Genomic DNA, 18772 nt, shown 5'->3' on the forward strand with positions numbered 1-18772 from the left:
ATAAAGCATCATAGCAAGATTTGGAGTGAAAGCCATGTTTTTATTTTTGTTTTTGTTTTATTATTATTATTATTATTATTATTATTATTATTTAGGTAGTGATAAGCATTTGTGCATTGTTCAAGAGAAGTAGAAAGGAAGAACCAGCATGACACTATGATCTCACAGGTGTTCGCATGCAGGTTAGTTCTAAGAAAGAATATATATGAAGGCTAAAGATTCTGGAAACTGAACTCCTTAAAAATATTCAATGTCCCCGCTCATGCTCTGTCACTCTCTGTCTCCTGCAAACCCATTGTTGATATGGATGAGAAGTAAATCTTTGGTGTGTTAAGCCACTGAGGTTTTGGGATTGTTTGCTAGAGCATTTAGCCTCCCCTAATAGAGTAACTGATGGTGCTATATACGTCTCACTACTGTAGATGTGAAGTGGCCTTGTATAACAGTAGTGCTCAGGTAGAGAATTGAATGGGAGTCACAGCCAGTACTCCAGGGACAAGGCGGTGCTGGAATGAGCCAGGATGTAGCCAAATCTAAGAGAATAGATGGCAGGTTGCACCAACTACAGACTTCATAGCTGATGCCTGCATTGTTCCCAGGAATGGGGCCAGACAACTACCCTCAGTGGACAGAGATAACACACATTTACAATAAGTTATCACTTTCTTCCCCGAGTACTACAATGACACAAATTCTCATATATCCATCACCATTTTGAGGAGGAAAAGGAAACTCCAAAATACTGTTTATCTAAGACCCCATCTAACCCACCCCTGGTAGGAAGTGGAACTTTCAATTGAAGAAGCATTTAAACTCAAAGAAGACTGTTGGAATTGGAAAAGCGTAAGATATGTTTAATTGTAAAATCTAAGATTTCCATTACCCAGAGTCATGGATAACAACTGATTTTTTTGGAGGGGGGCACATTAATTATGTGTGAATGAGTTTGTGACCCTAATGCTTCTTTGCTTTTCATGCCATAGCTATGAAATCTAGTGCAGATTAAAAATAGATGTGGAAAAACTTTTTTTGAGTGCACATATATAAATAAAACATAATATTTCAATACTTTCTATTTCAGTAATGGGAAGGACTGCATGATCTTGTCCATGGGGACAGATTCCCCAGAGATGCAGTTCAATACTAAATAGCAAAGTACAGAGCATTGACAAGGAGTATGGTCTCTTTCTGCAAAACCACTTTATTAATGACATACTTTGTCAAATTGTTACATGTGACTATTCCACTTCAATATAACTCAACTAGAAGGATAATTGATTAGCAGTTTTTACCAATCCCACTGAAAAGAACAGAACTTTAATTTCATTTGACAGATTGTTAAATCGGGCTTTTATACCACCTGGTTAGTTCAAGCCAATTATTCTTATGAGTGATAAATATTCAACCGCCACACAATATAATATCCTTTAAAAAATGAAGTCTTAAAACTTAAAAAAATTATGGAAGTAGATTGTCCTAATGTGTAAGTTACACAGCGGTAACAAAGAGCTGCTTTTGGAAGCTGTATTAATTGTTTCAGGCCACAAGGACTCCATTCTTAGGGTATGCTCGTTAAATTACATTTCTAATGATGATGGTTTTTCACTTAGCAATTCACTCACACTTTCTCCTGGAGCTCCACCTCATGACTAGTGGCTACTAGTTAGTTTCAAGGCAACTGGATGTTATAATTAAAATGCACCTTCAGGGGAGGCCCTGAGATTCCCCCAGTTCCTCTCTATCACAGACCTTACTTAATTTTCATAACCACCTGGAATTTTGTACTTATGCATTTCTTTACTGGCTTGCTCTCACTTTTTTCTCAGAAAATAAGTGACATAAAAACAAGAGTTCGCATTAATTTGCTCACCACAATATGTCTAGTTTCTAGAATGGTACTTGGTTCTTAGTAGGAATGCAATAAACATTGATGTAATCAGTAAACTTTTAAATGTTGATTATGAAGGCACTTTTCCATATCATAAATTCATGTAGGAAAGTCAAATCTGTGATATTTAATTTACAGTGTTATGCTATTAACCATAATTTATCAACTACACTAACTAGTCCAACACAGAGATGGTTCTTAAGAACCATAATTTACTAAATAGAATACCCCAAATAAACTCATTTATATAACAAAGGTATCTAGATTATGATTGGAGACTAATTTATTTAGTACTTCTCAATATATCCTATATTGTGGTTCTAATGGGACTGTAATTCAGATCTTCATTTTTTCCCCTTTAAAATCACATTATGTTTTACATCTTTCAATTGTTAAGAGAGTTATATATTATTTTAACATTTAGTTTTCAATAAAAACCATGAGTTTTAACAATAGTAAGATTTTGATAAATTCCTTTAAGTTTATCTATGTATTTAAACATCAAATGTAGTCATCATTCAGTAATTGAAGATTTTAAGCCACATTATGTGGTTGCTTATGAAAGTGTGCTGCTAACCAAGGTCTTTCCTATTTAAAGACAGGTAATTTTTCTTTTTTAGTTTGAGAACTCAGAATTAATAAAAACAAATAACACTGTAAATATTAGTTTAGAGCCCAGAATGTGTGAGTTTTAAGCTTAGAAATTAGTTTTCTAAATCCTGTGTTAAAATGATTGAGTTAAAAAACCAACAAGAAAACTTCTCAGAAGCCTTTAACTTTTTGTCTTGTATAAGGTCTAGAATTTTGAAATTTGTTTTACTTCCCCTCTCTCTCTTTTAATGGAATGAGTATGGGTAAATGTCTGAATAGATGCCAGATTAGGCTAAAAATTCTTTTAAAGTTTCAGTAAGCCATTCACATTGGTTTGAGAGTCTTGAAGAGGGAGTTATTTTTAATAATTCTTGTTTTCTGAATAGTAGCCATTGTATAACTTCCCCTTTTTGAGAATAGATCACAGTTTGGGGAAATGAGTAATTCAACACACATCTGATTTGGTTACAGTTCAAAACCAGTAATCACTTTAAGAGTGATTAAATAGTGACACAATTTACATTATAGCGGCATCTGGTCTGTAAGGAAAATGAGGGGAGACTCCCCTTATAGTCTTTTCTTATTGTCCTCATGGCTGTGGCATTTTCTGGACTCATTGTTATTGGTCATTCTTCTCAAGATCAGAAATGAGAATGTTTTCTTCCAAATGTACTGTACTAAAGTTGGTTGTAGGATAGTAAGGATTCCCAAACCCTGCAAGTCTCCTGAAGATACCTCTGTTGTGCTTGTATATACAGAAGGAAAGTGCAGAAATTGCCAGAATTACTATCAGTGTCAGTGCTACCGCAAGAGGTACAATGCTGTGACTTGGTCCTGAAAGAAGATGAAAAAAAGGAAGGGTTCAATGACAATGAATTAAGATAGATACTGCCACACAGTTACTTTCTATTTTTTTATTTCTAAGAGACATCAAAAAATGTTCAAACCTACCTTTTCTTGAGTGCTCCTTTATTGTGTGAATATCTAAAAACAAATACAAAAAAAACCCACCTGAGATTAAAATTTTCTTTTAATTCAGCAAAATTATGTTATTATTTGTAGCAGAGTTCAACAAACTATGGCTCATGGATCAGATCTGGTGCCTGTTTTTATAAATAATGTTTTATTGGAACTCAGTCACACTCATCCATTTATGTATTGTCTTTGGCGGCTTTCATGCTACAGTGGCAGCGTGACAGAGACTATATGGCCCCCAAAGTCTAAACTATTTATTGTCTGGCCCTTTACAAGAAAATTTTGCTGACCCCTGATTTATTATAATCATTATTATTGCTCACAAACACATACACTGCTCTTTTTTTTAAGCTGAAAATTTTCCATCTAGTCTCAGCACTATGCTACAATAAAAATATGAATAAAATATAGTCCCTGCCTGCAAGGAACTCAGTTTTGTTAAGCTATGAGATGGAGTTTGTCCAGCAATGATAATCTCTTTACCTCCAGGGAAGGATTCTAAACTCAGCACTTTCTCACCTTTGCAATCTTAAGAATCTTGAAAAATGAATAAAAAATAGCTCTTCCACTCAAAAAGTTGGAGGGTTCCCATTTGACGACTTTCTACAGTAAAAATGTATCTCTTTCAAGTAGACTCTGTCTCCAAGTTTGAACGCTGCTATTTTTCCTCTAGGTAAAGATCCAGAGAAATAGGTAGAGAATGACCCAGAGAAAGATCAGTAAATGATTTGTGAGTGGAGAAAGTGCCTTGGTGCAGTCCTTAGGCCCATTCATTCTTACACACTTAAAACATTAACATTGTCACCAACAGCAAAACCACATTAACAAAACCTGTTTTGCAATTTAAAAATAATACTATATAATTTTTCATCATACTATTTTAAAAACATATATGTGTGTGAAGAAACTTTAGAGTTATTGTTATTTTTTTATTTTTAGCTTTTAATGTTGGTTTATTTTTGAGAGAGAGTGGGCACGTGCGCGAGCAGGGGAGGGGCAGAGAGAGGAAGACACAGAATCCAAAGCAGGCTCCAGGCTCTGAGCTGTCAGCACAGAGCCCAACATGGGACTCTAATTCACTAACGGTGAGATCATGAGCTGAACCAAAATCAGATGCTTAACCAACTGAGCCACCCAGGTGTCCCATGTGAAGATACTTTTTAAAGAGAAGCTGTTAAAAGAATATTTATTCTCAAGATGCATGCAGTAGGCAGACATGGAAGGACCATGTAGAGTCAAAAAACTTGGACTGTGGGCTTCAGTTTGATCAAGTACATTTCTCATCTGTAAAATGGGAATATTGTATCTGCTTCACTGCTTTAAAAATTGCTATGAGGGGGGCGCCTGGGTGGCTCAGTTGGTTGAGCGTCCAACTTCGGCTCAGGTCATGATCTCACGGTTCATGGGTTCGAGCCCCGCATCAGGCTCTGTGCTGACAGCTCAGAGCCTGGAGCCTGCTTCAGATTCTGTGTCTCCCTCTCTCTCTGCCCCTCCCCTACTCACGCTCTGTCTCCCTCTGTCTCAAAAATAAACATTAAAAAAAATTTTAAAAAAAAATTGCTATGAGGGACGAAAGAGGTATCCTATATATTACAGGAAGCTTTAAAGTCTTGCATAGACGCAAGGTGTTTCTGATTTGTTTTTGATACTTAAATGCTATTGATCACTTGGGCACACTACTTATTAGGCTCAGTCCTGTTTTCTACACTATTAGGGCTTGAATGTTGGTGCCGACATCTTCCAGTTTTTTCTCCTTCATTCCCACCCAGTCTCTAATCAGATCACCAAATCCTGATGATTTTCCTATTTCTATTCTTCCTCATGTTCCTTGTTCTGTCACTCAAATCACAACTGCCTCCCTTTATATCCAGATGAGTGTGATTCCACTGCAAGTGTCTACAGAGCACATAGGGCTTCCCTGTCAGGTTCACCATGAAGTTCAGCTCTCTAAACTGATACTCTCACAGTATCACAGAGAGATACTCTCTGTGAATGGATCCTACATTACTGTCCAGTTTTATTCTCATCACCACCTAATATGAGCCTTTTGCTCCAATCTGAGCTCATTCTCAATCACTGGCTTTAGTCATGCTGGGACTTTTGTCTAATATGCCTTCCCTCCTCTATTCTCTTCATCTTTTGGGATTCCAAAACCTTATCTCCTCTCTGAAATCTTCAGCAGCAGGTTCCTCCTTCTCTGCAACACTGACATCTAGAAATGTTGTGATTATTATTAAAAACACCTTTCCACTGTTAATGTTCATTGTTAACATCCTGTCTTAGAAATCTCTGTATTATTGGCAACTGACTAGAATTTTCTGGCTTAGATTTCTAAAATTATTATTTCTTTTTATCACCACAAACTATGTAGCTCGCAATGAAGTTAAAATATGACTTTTATAACATATTATGGCTAGCAACAGAGAATCACATCCATTAATCCACAACAAGAATACCTAGGCCTTGATTATATTTCCTGGGACCAAAGATGAACCTTAACATTTCTGAGTAGCAGTTGCCAGAATGGTACTAGCAGTACCAGTAGCAGTTGCTTTTAACATTTCTAGTTCCATTTGTTTGAGGTTAAACTGCTTTTTGCACATTAGTTGAACAAGGAGGATGACACAGGAAAGTCATAGTCTTTATAATGATTTTTTGTTGATATCAGAGAAAGAAGGAGCTGAAATGTCCTCTGACTTGTTTGATGTAGAACAAGATGATAATGTCAGAATCTGAATATTCCCCGAATACTTGCATTTTCAACACTTGAAATGCTAAAGAGGTGGGTCAACATTAGTCAGGGTAGAATCAAAATGAAGAATTATCCTCTGACTTTACCCACCTGCTTCCATTTTGCATATAAATCCTTTTTTTTCTTGACATGGAGATAACTGCCACACTCCTTCGGGGATCCTCAGGGCAATACACAGATGGGGTTTGACATGGTCCGTCTCTGGCTTCCGAATGCCCCAGTTCGACTGGTCTGTGGGAGTTCCATCAAACCACTTTATGGTTTCATCTGTAGAAAAATTGTTGACTTACTATGACTTATATGTATGATTATCAAATATACTAAGACTGGAATGAACCATAAAAAGCAGTTCTTGGGGCATCTGGGTGGCTCAGGTGGTTAAGCATCCAACTCTTGATTTCAGGGGAGGTCATGATCTCACAGTTGTGAGATCGAGCCCTGCATTGGGCTCTGCGCTGGGTGTGGAGCCTGCTTAATATCCTCTCTCTCTCCCCTCCCCCATTTGCTCGTGCGCACACTCTCTCTCTCTCTCTCTTTCTGAAAAAAGCAGCTCCTAAATTTAATGAGACTGTCTCTTTATCTGATACATTCGACTCAGTAGGTACAGTCATGAAGTCATTATCAAAAGGTAGGTATTAGTAAAGTTGCTTTGTGAACAGCTCTCTATTTATTTTAGATACATTGTTCTAATTTAGTTCATTTAGAATATCATCTTAAAAAATTTTTTTAATGTTTATTTATTTTTGAGAGAGACAGAGACAGAGACAGAGAGAGAGAGAGAGAACAAGCAGGGAAGGGGCAGAGAGAGAAAGGGAGACCAGAATGTGAAGCAGGCTCCAGGCTCTGTGCTGATGCGGGGCCCAAACCCACAAACTGTGAGATCATGACCTGAGCCAAAGTCAGATGCCCAACCAACTGAGCCACCCAGGTGCCCCAAATATCATCTTTTTTTTAACGTAATAGTTTGAATTTTGAAATATTCCCTATAATTGTAATCAATTTAAAGACATCATTTGAAGTCCTACCATCTATATCATTGCATAATGACTCTCTTTCTAAAATAATTTTACAATGAATTTCTTTAAGAAGCAAGCCAGTGGGGACTGAGGGGGTGGGGACAGTGGTAGAGTCCTCCAGGTGTAAGCAATAAGAGGAGACGCATTGTCTGAAGAGGATTTAAAACCAACAATAAAAGTACCTAAAAGTCGGTCAGCTTTTTATTACCACAATGGGCTAGAAATTCTAAACAATGTCTGTGATTGAAACACTCCTCCTTGTCAGAGTGAACCCACCCTCCACCTTGGGGCACCACTGTAAGAAGTTCTCCGTACCAATTAAAATATTTTTCTTTATAAGTACTTTCAATAACCACCAATTACATAGAGGAAAGAATACCACGTTCTCATTTGATCACAGACCCTGGTTTTTATGAGAAGCAAATAATTCTAAAAGCACAATTCATCACTGAAATGTTTCTATAACTCTGTTGTGCTTTTATAACATCGAGGAATCTGGGCTATTTTCAAATAAATAGGGTTTTGTTGTCTATGACTAAGTGTGTGAACACAAATTTCTCTCCAAGAACCTTCATGATGTGAGGGTAAGTATAAGATAAACTTGTTTGCTTGTTTTTATGTTTGGTATTCTGGGATTATTTCAAAGGACACAAGGGTATAGAAAAGGGTTAGCAATATTGTCTTTGGAGGAAATGGCTTTTGGATTACTGCTATTTTTTCACCGCAAATATATCTAAGGAGAGCCTTCTGGTTTGTAGGTGTCATTTTCATTAGCCTTGGCCACCATGTATTTATTTATCCTGTCTCCTCTTTACCCAAATCACTTACTGTCACCATCAAAGTGAGCATTCAACCAAACCATCTGGACAGAAGAACCAAAAGCAAAAAGCTCTTCTAGGAGAAATGAATTTTCAGTCTCATCCTTGATTGTTAAAAGATTAGATCCTATAAAAGACACAAACAATAAATAAACAAGTATTTGTGTTTATGGGTAAATTCAATTTTAAAAATGTCTCCTTTACAATAATTTGTAAAACTCAGTCTTTGCAGAGCAAACATTTCTATTGTGAATAAGTGATTTTTGATTAAAAATTTAAAAATTATACTACATTTATTAAAAGAGACAAGCATGTACTTAAGAAGCTAAAGGATAGAATATTAATTTTAGAGAATATTAAAAGTTTATAATTCAGGTGGAATTATATAAAAGTTTATAATTCAGTTTATAATTCAAAAGGAACATTTTCTGTGAAAGTGTAGTATCCTGAGATATCATATTAGGTTTTCACATTCTATACTGGACACTGAATTTCATAGATAGTCCATCCCCAAACAAGCAATTCAAAAGTATTTACTTTTTTTTGTTGTTGCTCCTAAAGTCACTAAATAATCAGACAAATGAAGAAAACCACATTGTTTACTGAAACATCAAGAAGGAATGCATTGAAAGCGTTTTACCATCACAAAAGAATTACCTTCCTTTTTGCAAAATTCATGAGCAGCCTCAAAACTCGTACTGTCTAGGACTGTAGAAAAACTGTAGCAATTACTTTTGAATTTTATCCAGGGAATAGATGTTTCTGAGCACAACTCTGGGTGTCCAAATGGTTTTGTTTCTGTGAACAAAAATCAGTTATGATTTTAGGGTGGTGACTGGGTTCATTTATTGGGATAAACATTGCATTAAATTCTATGACAGACTAAGATAAATAGTGTAATGAGATTTTCATGATAATACTCTGAAAGAGTGGGTTTAATATAAATGATCAGAAAACCAAATCCGGTTTGTAGCATTTCTGGCAGAAATAATCTTTACCTACACATAACAGGGTATATTCATGCATAGCTTCTTAGGCTTAGTTTGGGTGCTGCATGGGTGAGGGTGGCTGTCTTTCATGTTTATAATTGGTATCCTAAAGGTTGGAAAAACTGGGGGATGTGATTCATAGAAATGAATGAAGTTGGCAAAAAGCACTTCCAAATGTACAAAATGTGTTCTATGCAGTGCTAAATATTACAGATTTAGCAAATCCTTACCTGCCAATCAACCTGTGAGAGAAAATAATGCATTTGGTAAAGTAACATAGCATAGCAAAACATAACACATAACTAAGGGAAATATCAGGTAGACTTTGCTTTAGAGGTCACATCCATGATGAGATCCTAGGTGTATGGCTATGGGCATGTTACCTATCATATTCATACTTTGGTTTCTTTATCAATAAAAAGAGAGCCAATAGGACACCTGGGTGGCTCAGTTGGTTAAGTGTCCGACTCTTGATTTCAGCTCAGGTCATGATCTTACAGTTGTGAGATCAAGTTCTGCACTGGGCTCCACTCTTGAGGTAGAGCCTGCTTCAGATTTTCTCTCTCTGCGCACCCCCCTCTTCCCCTCCCCTACTTGTGCTTTCTTTCTCTCTCTCAAAATAAACATTTTTTAAAAAGTTATAAAAGAGAGTTAAACAACATCTTTTTTACATGAGAAGTTTATTTATTTGTTTTTATTTTTCCCTTCTAAGTAATCTCTACACCCAACAAGGGACTCAAACTCATGACCCTGAGATCTAAAGTCACATGCTCTACCAAATGACCTAGTCAGGTGCTGCTGCGTGAGGAGTTTAAATGAGCTAGTGCCTGACACTTCTTAAGCACTCAATAAATGCAGTGCTATTGAAAAGGGAAGAATAATTTTTATGGTGTTTTAGTAGCAGAATTAGCTTTTCCAGTGTATGTGGCTATTATTTACATTATTATCCTGAATTATTTTGATCCGAAGTTACATAGTGTGTATGCTGTTTAACTTATAGTATCCAGAATGTAAGCAAATATGTGCACTTTTACTAAATGAGAGATTTTAAAAGACACCAGCTGGTGTTAAAGAACTCTACGTAGCAATCAAGGGAAGGGGGACTTGGTGTAATGGGATGAACATCACATCAAAGAGCAAGGAAGGTTGGCTTCTCCTCCTGGTCCTATTGGTGGACATCTGTGAGATCTTCAGTAAGCTATTTCATGCTCTGAGTTTGTTTTCTGTTTAAAATAAAGTTCACCTGGCTCAACTGGGAGAGCCAGGTGAGCTTTAAGAGTAATGAGGTATTATTATCATTGTTATCATATAATATAAATATTATTTCTATCATCATTGTCATCATCTCTAGAATTTTATTAGTCTTTGACTTAAACGTGAATTTGCAGTCTGGCCTTCAAGGTCACACATGCTCTTAATGCAGGTTTCTAGCCTGATTTCCCACCTCTCCTTACTGGTACACTGCCATGAAGGCAAATTTCAACACTAGCTTTGCTTTACACCTTTCTTCCTTCCATGTCTTTGTCCAAGCTTTTCTTTTCTTTTCTTTTTTAACATTTACTTATTTTTGACACACACACACACACACACACACACACACACACACACACACACAGGCACACAGAGTGAGTGCGGGAGGGGCAGAGAGAGAAGGAGACACAGAATCTGAAGATGGCTCCATGCTCTGAGCTGTCAGCACAGAGCCCAACGCGGGGCTCGAACTCACGAACCAGGTGGTCAGGTGGTGACCTGAGCCGAAGTCAGATGCTTAACTGACTAAGCCACCCAGATGCCCTGTCCAAGCTTTTCTGTTCAGACTGCCTCTCCATGTCCAATCATTTTCTCACTACATCCTACCTATTCTTCAAGGCCAGTCACACAGTTATGTCCTTCAAGAAGTCTTTCTACTTGTCCTCAAGTGGATGTGTTATGTTCTTTTTTCTTGCTAACCCCACAACACTTACTACCTCTTTTCCATCATTTGGTAGTTCTGCTTGGTGTAACAGTTATTTGTCTGAACATCACCTACCAGACCAGAGGCTTCTTGAGGGCAGACACTTCTTACCCTTACTCAAAGCTCCTGCTTAGCACAGTGCCTTACACACAGTAGGTGCCAGTACATATTTGTTGAGTTGAATAGAATTAAACCTACCAGTAGGTACGTGACAAATTGCTCCTTGCAGAAATGACTCGCAGGCTGTGCTACTCCAGCGTCCACTGGTGTCGGCAAAAACACAGTCACCCAAGATGGATGACTCATCGTCTTTCCAAAAAGTGAAGGAGGATTTGGTGCCATCTGACCAGTCAAAATTAAGACCATTCTGTGGAGGGAAATGAAGCCATAATTTCTTTGCTAGCACTGCATCACCCAGTGCTATTTGAGCAGCCCTTACTTCACGCACTGATTTGTATTTCCACATCTAGACTTCTATTTCAGGGGGTCTAGGATAGCTTGTGAATGTGGCCTGACAAAAAGAAATAGCTGTCACAACAGTATCTTTTTTAGTTTTGGGTAATCCTTTGTTCCCTACCACCATAATTTCCAAGTAAGCAATCAGAATGAAGTTGGATTAATATCTTGTTCTTTACACCAAAACCAATTTCAGATTGGTCAAAGATTCATACATATGAATTGGAAACATAAAAGTGCTAGAGAAAACTTGGCTAAATATTTTATACTCTTGGTGCGGGGAATATCTTTTCAAGTCTGATACAAAATCCAGAGGCCATAATGCAAAATTGACTACGTGAAGTTAAATCATTCTGTAATGCACAAATATAATAAACAACCATAAGACACCATTCTCTCACCTATCCCAATGACAAGGATTAAAATTTTGACAGTGTCCAGTATTGACAAGGATATGAAAAACTACCTGTTATCATAGTTGTTTGCATGTAAATTAGTGTAAACTTTTGGCAGGCAGTATGGCACTATTTCTTAAAATGTAAAGTGTGCTCAGCAATTTAACTTCTAGGAATTTATCCAACTTACACAGGGTTGTTTGTTGTGTATTACTTGTAATTGTGAAAAACTGGGAAGAACCCAAATTTCTATTCACAGGAGAGTGGTATGGTATATCTTTATGTGGTGCTGCAAAGAATGTGTTAGATTTTTATGTGCTGACATGGAAAGCTGTACAAGGCATATTAAACAAAAAACAAGTTAAAGGACAGCACAAGTAGTATAACCTCATTTGTATTTAAAAAACAATATACATATTTACCCATTATGTAAATATGTGTAGGAAATTTTTAAATGATGCATAAGAAATATTTACAGTGATTATCTCTGGGGTACAGAACCAGAGGTTGAGACAGAATAGAGTTTACTTTTTACTACTGCAAGTGTATAATAGTTTTATTTAAAAAAAAAAGAAAACTAAGAAAAAAATCTTACTCTCCAAAATACATCCCTAGAGGGAGAGAAAACCCACGTGTTAAATTCCAAGGTGGTACTGAATTAATTAATAACCACATTTCTAGACAGGAAGCATGATCCATTTTTCTTGATAATTTCTTAAATGCAGATTGCCCAAATGCAGGTGCTTGAGTTTAAGATGTGTTCCACTGCCCACATGAGGCAGTATCTAGAGATACTCAGAAATTTTCAGAGAACCTTTGAAGGGCATTATTTTCCATAGATTAGGCAAGTGGATGTTTGTTCTAAAAAAGGTGTATACCTTTAATTTGTAGTCATAAGCTATTCGTAAGGTTGGTCATAGTTGTTGTATGAACCAATTACTTAAATGTTACATTTGCTATTATTTCTTGGAATTTTTTTTCTCTGTGTTAATTTCAGTGTCCATACCACTAAGGAAGTTGATGTGAAACTTAGTTATGCAGGGATGTTCCAAGAGATTTAAGATACTTACATCTGCAGTGAACAATCCAATCCAGTGGGGATGTCCTAACCGGTTGAGGATAACAGTGAGGAAGGACTGGTGATACTGATCTGTAATGCTGGCCAATTCTGCTCCATGCATTAGGCAGGTTTTTATTGCTGTATACCAAGTCATATTTGCATTAATTATCTTATAAGTTCTGTTTCCATATTCTAAGGTATTGGGGACTGGATACATATCAGATGTATTTACACTGTGTCCAGAGGTATCTAGAACAAGAACAACAACAACAATCATTTTTAGCATCCGGTTGAGAAAGGGAGAGGCAAAGCTTATCATGGATCCATGTCATAATGATCCATGCTGTGATGAACATCAGTTTTCCTTCCCAGAACTATTTCAAAATGAGGGTAATACCTGAAAGCATAGGTGATGCTAAAGAATGAGAACTTAGGAAGTTTAATGCATGAGTTTCTTAAAAAAAAAAAACAAACATACATAGAGAAGATTTCTAGAAGATTTCCCATTTTTTACTCCCTTTTTCTCCTTTTTTTAAAATTTAAATTTAGTTAACATAGAGCGCAACATTGGTTTCTGGAGTAGAATTCAGTAATTCATCATTTACATACAACACCCAGTGCTCATCATAACAAGGTCCCTCCTTAATACCTTATATAGCTTAATACCTTAATCCATCTAGCCCTTCTCCCACCCACGTCACTCCATCAACCCTCAGTTTGTTCTCTATCATTAAGAGTCTCTTGTGGTTTGTTTCCCTCTCTCCTCTTGTTCCCCTACCCCCACCTTCCATATGTTCATCTGTTCTGTTTCTTAAATTCCACATATGAGTGAATCATACAGTATTTGTCTTTCTTTGATTGACTTATTTCGCTTAGCATAATACATTCTAGCTCCATCCATGTCATTGCAAATGGCAAGATTTCATTCTTTTTTTTTCCTTTTTTTTTTAATATATGAAATTTATTGTCAAATTGGTTTCCATACAACACCCAGTGCTCATCCCAAAAGATACCCTCTTTTAGGATGCCCCAGACAGGTTTTATTCCACTAGTTACACCCGGCCCAACACACATTGCTCTGGCAGAACTTAATACTTACTAAGAGAATATTGACATATATTATGGAGTCATATATTGTGTTGCAAACATAATTTTACAAGTACATATTCTCAAATACCACCCTTTTTTAAATAATTTTTTTAATGTTTATTTATTTTTGAGAAACAGACAGAGCATGAGCAGGTGAGGGGCAGAGAGAGAGGGAGACACAGAATATGAAGCAGGCTCCAGACTTTGAGCTGTGAGCACAGAACCCAGTAAGGGGCTTGAACCCACCAACTGTGAGATCATGACCTTAGCCAAAGTCAGTCACTTAACCAACTGAGCCACCCAGGCACCCCCCCTTTTTAAATCAAATACCACCCTTTATTAAACTTGAGATTATATGATAGTTGCTATCATGTTTAATGTTTACATGTATAAATTCTAAATAGAAACTTAAAAACTACATTAATAAACAGAATACACACATTCTATAAATAGTTTCTATTAATATGTCATCTGTCAGAGTCAAGATTTACAAATTAAAAGGCAAGGTTTTCCCAGACATGATGACTGGTGCCTTCTTCTTGTTCATGAGCGACAGGTCATGTGACAGCCAACCCCTTGTTTTACATCCAGGATATTTCCTCTTTAAAATGTGCACTTGCCTTTTTGTTCTGTACTATATCGTGTACTATGATAGGCTAAATTTAGCAAACCTAAAATAGAAAAACAAGGTAAGAATTTCTGAACTGTCTTATCCAAAGTGGCTGGGATATTTTTCTATTTACTGGTTTTATTACAATTGGGGTTGAAAAGGAACATGGTGAGGTGTGAATAGGTCAGAAGACTTGTGAATCAACCCCAGTCCTGACTATGCATGGCTAAGTGACCTTGGAAAAACAAGTAATCTCTCCAAGGCTCAAATTTCTGGTCTTTAAGAGATAAGTAAAGCTTTCCTTGGAGGGGTGTGGGTAGAATTCAGAGATAACACACAGAGCACTTACTGGAACACAGTACTTGGAATGTAGTACCCAGAACAAAGCAGGTGCTCAATAAATGTTGGTTCTTTATGCCAAGTAAAAATGGCAAAGTGGGAATTTGACTCTTACCTGAAAATGTTACTTCAATATAATAATAGCACATATTGTAAAACAAAAGTGAAATTAACCTTTACCAAGTAAATTATGATGGACTACACTTTTATATTTGTTTATTCTTTACTAGAGGTCTGTTGGCCACTTGCCAGTCTATATACCAAGTCTAATGTTATTTTTTTTTAAAAAACAATATAATACCATAGTAGATATTTAAAAATGATAACTAGTAAAATTAAGGCAACTAAATATTTTCATATATGTGACCTAAATACAATTTTACTATTTACCCCCATTATATTACATATCTGTATTTTTACACACATAAAATTCTTCATATGTAATTGATTCCATCAAACTTCAGAACATACGTGATTTTGAGCAACATGATTTTGCCACTCATTGACCTGAAAAAGAAGGATCTGTTGGAAACCAAGCCCCATATTGGGGGTCTTGATTTTGTTCCTGTCTCCCTTTTATTTAGGTATCTTTATTCTTTCAGGCAGTTAAGAGAGTTTGCGCTCTAAGCCCAATGTAAGCAGCTGTTTATATGGCAAATAAAGAAGTGGAGCAGAATTTGGTCATTTATTGTAGGCTAAGAGAATTTGTGTAGTTGAATAATATTTTTTGGAAATAATAATATAAACAGCTGTCATTTGTTAATATGCTGGCAACTTGCTAAGCATTATATATGCATAGACTCTGTATGTGCATAGAGTGAGATAGTTATTATCCCATTTTACAGATGTGAAGTCCCATCTGTAAAAAGATAAGAAACTTCATTGACACTTAATTACAGAGATGGGGAAAGAACCCAGGTGGGGTATGAATTCCAGTGCCTATGCTCCCAACCACCCCTACTTTAGACTATGTCCAAAAGACCATATACAATGTTAGCCCAAAAAATTTCAAAGAGAGAAAGTGGTAAGAGAGCAGTCCATTTTAAGAAGAGATCAACATCAGTGTCACAGAATAGAATCATTGTATTTAACTGAGTGACCTTGAATATGTAATTTATTTTTTCTAAGCCTCAAGTTTCTCATCTGTAAAATAACACTTTTTACCTACTTCCTAGCATTGTTGGGAGGTTTTTATGCCTTATTGCTTATGAAGCCAAGGCACAGGGCCAGGTATATCATAAGTATGCAAATACATGGTGTATTGATATTATTTCTTTCCCTACAAGACTCTTCTCTTCTCATAATACTCTTGCTATAATTGATTATCTTCTTTCAATTCCTGAATATTATTATTTTTAAGTGATAACTGTGAATTGGGAAATAGCTTCCCTGGGCTATTCTGAGGATGGATAGATACTCAGTGCATTAAAGTGTTCACATACATGCAACACTAAGAGGTATAAATCATATTCCAAGTAAGTATATAAACAATAGGCTGCCCAGAGTTGCACCCAGCTCCAAACACAAACTGTGGTCTTCTAGAGTAGCATCATACAGGGAAACCTTGCACCTGGTGAAAGCACAAGTTGGAGCTATTGTTTTTTGTTGTTGCTATTTTTATTTTTATTAGTCAAGGTCACTTACAGTGCATTTGACCTGATCATCAACCCCACTGACTACGTGTAATAGTATGGCTTTTGTATTTCACACCAAAAGTTACTGGGGGTTCTGATCATTAGCTCTAGAGACATGCTACATGTCATATTTAGTCTCAGAGGGCATTTTTAGGTTTCCGAGAAAGTAGGAAATATTAGTTTGTTTATTTCTTTATTTAACAACATTTTCTTAAAGCCTTTTTTATTCCCTGAACACACACATAAACTCAGAAGAAAGCAGTAAAGCCACTTAATAGGGCTAAAATGGATGCATAAACTTGGTCATCTCTCAGATGGTCTCTGTAGTCTTTAGAATCCCACTAAAGGCCATAATCCTGGGGTAGTAGAGATTAATGAGCAAATATATATAAAGCTCAAAAAGTAAGTGCCTGACACTGTTAGCTATGAAAATGACAGTTATACAGTGTGTAAAACAAATATGGAAGAGAAGAGTGGGTCATAGAGATGAAAGGAATAAAAAAGCAAATATTTCTTACCCTGCATTTTTTCACAAACAAACCCATGACCTTCTTTTCCACAGTCTTCAAAATACCATTTTCCAGTGAAATGAAAATTAGGATTACTCGACAGCAAGGCACAGAGAGGAATGTGTTTTTGAACTTCAGTGATGTTATGACTTGGAATCTTTAAAAAGATCATATGTTTTCCAAAAAAAAATGGAAACATATAACATTATTATAACACTGAAATTTTTATTAAGGACAATTTAAAAATTCAAGCACTATTATCCCTTTATTTGCATTTAATAAACCTGTTCACAGATCACTTCATAACCTGACAAGTAAATAATTATTGTGATAAGTAATATCATTTATAGAACACATGAAAATGACATAATTACATTATTAAAAATTAATATAATAACAGACTAATAAAATTTATGCCTATAAAGTATAGGAAGTAAAAGAACACTTTACTAAGTATTAAATAGGATCTCTTGCTAAAATTTTTTCTAAAAATTAAATCTGAAAACTTACATTTATATCAAATGGAGACCAGTTAGAATATGCCACAGACTTTCCATTTAGCCATTTTTCATAATTACCATTTTGTAACCCTATCCACACATTAGTGGTCTGGCCAAAAAGATTCATAGTAATGAAAGCTAAAAAATAGAAATACATTATCAAATTTAATACCATATAAACCATTTGGGTAATCATCGAATTCTGTTTGTAGCTATGATTTTATTTAAATGACAGCAAAACTTAATTATGAATCAATTGTAGGAATTTGTTCTTACTAAGGTAATGCAGTCTCTTTCACTTTTGTTTCAGTTTAATTGATAGACATTAGCTAGCTAAGCCTGGGATTTCATCATATCATTAACAAAACTATTTCCAGTGTTCATTCAATGCCTTTCTAAACAAAAGAAGATTTATCAACTCTACTTAAACTGAAGTATACAATTGCCTAAATATCAAATAAAGGTGTACAGGTTAATCTAAAGGGATCTAAAAATTATACCATGCAGTTATTATAGAGTGTACCTCAGATTATTTCAGCCATTTTGCAATAAAGATCATAAATCTGCCCTATTTTTTCCACTATTACTGGGGAGACAAAAGTCTTCAAAAATCAGCAGTTTATAAGCAATGCAATGTACTAACTTTTACAGATGTCATGATATAAACCTTATAGGTCAAACTGAAAATGTATGTGTCATCAGCTATATAATACATATGATGTTGATTTGGAAATGTTAGCATTTTGGGGGGACATTTTTTTTTATTTTTAATTTTTTTTTTTAATTTTTTTTCAACGTTTATTTATTTTTGAGACAGAGAGAGACAGAGCATGAATGGGGGAGGGTCAGAGAGAGGGGGAGACACAGAATCCGAAACAGGCTCCAGGCTCCGAGCTGTCAGCACAGAGCCCGATGTGGGGCTCGAACTCATGGACTGCGAGATCATGACCTGAGCCGAAGTCAGCCGCTTAACCGACTGAGCCACCCAGGCGCCCCTGGGGGGACATTTTTAAAGTTTATTTATTTATTTTGAGAGAGAAAAGGCCAGTGGGGGAGGGGTAGAGAGACAGGGGGAGAGAGAATCCCAAGCACTGTTAGCACAGAGCCAGATCCAGGGCTCTGTCTTACAAACTGTGAGATCATGACCTGAGCTGAAATCAAGAGTTGGACGCTTAACCAACTGAGCCACTCAGGTGC

At 36.2% G+C, this 18772-nt stretch overlaps 1 protein-coding gene across 3 annotated transcripts in view; it reads right to left on the minus strand.

Moving 5' to 3' along the window:
• Positions 1 to 1181: 1181 nt before the first annotated feature.
• PLA2R1 (phospholipase A2 receptor 1) overlaps positions 1182 to 18772 on the minus strand; it is a 125493-nt gene continuing 107902 nt past the window's right edge. For 2 of the 3 annotated variants that reach the window (XM_086718712.1, XM_025912266.2), the window contains 9 exons: positions 17586 to 17713; positions 17085 to 17232; positions 12905 to 13143; positions 11182 to 11350; positions 8698 to 8838; positions 8051 to 8167; positions 6297 to 6473; positions 3431 to 3463; positions 1182 to 3313 (listed from right to left, as the gene is read on the minus strand). In XM_086718712.1, coding sequence (XP_086574838.1) covers positions 3099 to 3313; positions 3431 to 3463; positions 6297 to 6473; positions 8051 to 8167; positions 8698 to 8838; positions 11182 to 11350; positions 12905 to 13143; positions 17085 to 17232; positions 17586 to 17713 — 1367 coding nt within the window. In that variant the 3' untranslated portion in view covers positions 1182 to 3098. Of the gene's footprint in view, positions 3314 to 3430; positions 3464 to 6296; positions 6474 to 8050; positions 8168 to 8697; positions 8839 to 9042; positions 9136 to 11181; positions 11351 to 12904; positions 13144 to 17084; positions 17233 to 17585; positions 17714 to 18772 lie in introns of those variants that run through there. The other variant, XM_086718713.1, reaches the window with a different exon arrangement.

The sequence above is a fragment of the Puma concolor genome, chromosome C1 (genome assembly GCF_028749965.1).
Source record: "Puma concolor isolate L17-30 chromosome C1, mPumCon1.1.hap2, whole genome shotgun sequence".
In the NCBI taxonomy this organism is placed as follows: domain Eukaryota; kingdom Metazoa; phylum Chordata; class Mammalia; order Carnivora; family Felidae; genus Puma; species Puma concolor.